Raw genomic sequence first — 2926 nt, forward strand, 5'->3', positions numbered from 1 at the left:
AGATGCGTAGGTTGCATAGCATTTTCCAAAAGCGTGCGAAAAACAGATTTTGACAAACTGAAAATATCAATTTCCAAGCTAAAACTATTGTAAACATTACACATACTATATAGCGGAGATTGAACAGCCACACTAGTTCTAGCGTAAACCGTATAAAACAACTCTTTATTTCGAATATTTACTGACCTGGGAACTCGAATACTAATTAACTTTAAAAATTCAATATTATCAATTTCATTATTCAGTAAACCGTATAAATGCATTGTAGTTGAAATCCAACGTCTATATTTTGTAAACTTATAGTCTTATAAACATTCTGCAGAAATTCCCGTTGGTGCCATATGTAATCTCCCGTAATTCTAAAGTGTTTACATTTTAAATACCTGCTTTGAACCGACTCAAGAGAGTATACGTATTTTTCATATATGGGATTCCAAATAGCACAAGCGTATTCTAATTTGCTTCTAACAAGTGTCATATAAAGAAAGTCTAAAACATCTGTTGTATCGAACATTTTTGAATTTCTGACAACAAAACCTAACAGTTTTGAAGCTCTATTAATTACATTAAAAATGTGTACAGAAAATGATAATTTACAATCAAACGTAACTCCCAGATCACAAATTTCAGTTACTCTATTCAAATCGTTGGTTACAATTCTGTAGTCAAATACCATAGGAGAGCGAGCATTCGAGAACGAGAGCACAGCACACTTGGATATATTAAAGTTTAAATCATTTATTCTACACCAATCCGACAACAAATCCAAGTCCTTCTGCAAGAGAGTGCAATCATAAAGAGAATCAACCCTCCTATATATTTTAAGGTCATCAGCGTATAATAAGATTTCCGAGTTTTGTACAGATGCAATAATGTCATTAAAATAAATTAAAAACAATAAAGGACCCAAATTACTACCCTGAGGTACGCCGGATGTACTAAAAAAAGGTTTAGATTGAAAATTATTTACACTAACATACAATTCCCTATTTAACAAATAACTAGATAACAGGTTGACCAAACCATCTGACAGGCCATACATTTGAAGTTTTCTTGATAACTTGTGCTGATTAAGTCTATCAAACGCCTTGGTCAGATCTGTGTATATGCTATCAACTTGGGACCTATTAGAAATACAATCACATATATGTATATTGAGTCATACAGCACAAGTTAGTCACAGTTGATCGTTTAGGAAGAAAACCATGTTGTTTTACAGACAATGCGCCCTCTACATGTTTCAAAATACAATCATATAGTAGAGATTCAAAAATCTTTGCTGGAAAACATAGAATTGAAATTGCCCTATAATTATTGATTAGACCCCTATCACCAGACTTAAATACTGGACACACTCTTGATCTTTTCCAAATGGCAGGAAATATTCCAGACTGCAAACTAAGATTGAAGATAACCAATAGTGGCTTCACCAACTCAGAGATACAACCCCTAAATATAAATTCGGGAATATTATCAGGACCCTTCGAGTTTGACCTAATCTTCCGAGCAACTCCCAAAATATCACTCTCATTAAAAGATGTAATATTGAGGGTTTGGTTGACAAAATACTTATTCTAATGAAAATCATCAAACTCGGTAGTGACTACATCTGGATTAGAGTATACTGACTCAAAGTATCTGGCAAATGCGTCAGAAATTGATTGTCCGTTTCTTAGTGGCTGATTATCTAGAAACATCATGTTAGGTACTGATGAATTGCCTTTTTTGGAATTTATAAAACTCCAAAAAAGTTTGGGATTACTTTTGATATTCTTTTCACATTCACAAATATACTGAGCGTAGGATGATTTAACCAAGGTTGCAACTGTATCTCTGATGGAGTCAAATTTAATCTTGTACTTAAGTTTGCCATATTTCTTAAATAGATTTTTATAGTGAAGTTTATTCTTCAATGCAGATATAATTTCTTTATTGTACCATTTCGGATATCTATTTGAATATATTGTTTTTGGCACTGACTGGTCTATAATATTCCAAATTATCCTATAGAAGTGCGCAGTGTAAGAGTTTATGTCATTTTCAAAAGAACTTAAGATAGACCAATCTACGTTTTTCATCAGATTATACAAAAGCAAATAGTCACCTTTTGCAAAATTATATTGTTCAACTCTGTTAAGAACACAGTCACCAGCAGCAGTGGACATAGCATATTTAATTTGAAGAGCAGGATGATGTACATCCTCACTTACTAGTGGATTAATACTTTTAGTAACTGTGCACTCAATGGACGAGAGCACCAAGTCCAAAAAGACGTCAGAGACATTTCTAATTGTGTTGTACTGTATCAACTGCATATAAGACATGAATTCGAAAGTTAGTTGCACAACATTAGAATTACAGTTATTGTTACAAAATTGAGGGATATTGAAATCACCTACTAGAATGGTAATTTGGTCTGAATATAAAGCGAATGACTCAATATAAGAGAAACATTCCTCATAAGTCCGAACATCTGAGGAAGGGGGAATGTATACAGAGATTATAACTATGCTTTTGGCACATGCTAACACCTTAACACATTTAATTTCAAACGAATTGTTGGTATATCCTGGATTCAAGTCAAATGAAAGAAAGCGTTTACAAACAGCAATCAGTACCCCACCACCCCTAATTTTGTCAACCGATGATCGATCGCACCTGTACACTAAAAATACATCGTTAAACAGCTCAGCACTGTATATATCCGAATGTGTGAGTCCACGTACATTCTGATAGTAGACACTCAAGCTGCTTCCAATATCATTCAATCCAACTCCACCGGAGAGTCTTGAAGAATCTGCCCCGGAGGAGGTTGACTTCGGTGAACCCCCGTCAAAAAAGTCTTTTTGCCGGGTATGAATCTTCTAACGAGAACACCCTGGGGCCAAAACTCCGCAGCAAGCAAACTACTTCCAATGTCAAAATC

General features: G+C 34.4%; 1 protein-coding gene across 1 annotated transcript; it reads right to left on the reverse strand.

Moving 5' to 3' along the window:
• Window positions 1–282: 282 nt before the first annotated feature.
• On the reverse strand, window positions 283–2334 carry LOC145738231 (uncharacterized). Its single transcript, XM_081993077.1, has 2 exons — window positions 1626–2334; window positions 283–1574 (listed from the first exon to the last, which is right to left on the reverse strand). The coding sequence occupies exons 1-2, from the start codon at window positions 2322–2324 to the stop codon at window positions 1140–1142; spliced, it is 1134 nt and encodes a 377-aa protein (XP_081849203.1). The 5' UTR covers window positions 2325–2334; the 3' UTR covers window positions 283–1139.
• Window positions 2335–2926: the final 592 nt, after the last annotated feature.

The sequence above is a fragment of the Ips typographus genome, linkage group LG15 (assembly GCF_016097725.1).
Source record: "Ips typographus isolate SLU linkage group LG15, UJ_Ityp_2.0, whole genome shotgun sequence".
Lineage (NCBI taxonomy): Eukaryota > Metazoa > Arthropoda > Insecta > Coleoptera > Curculionidae > Ips > Ips typographus.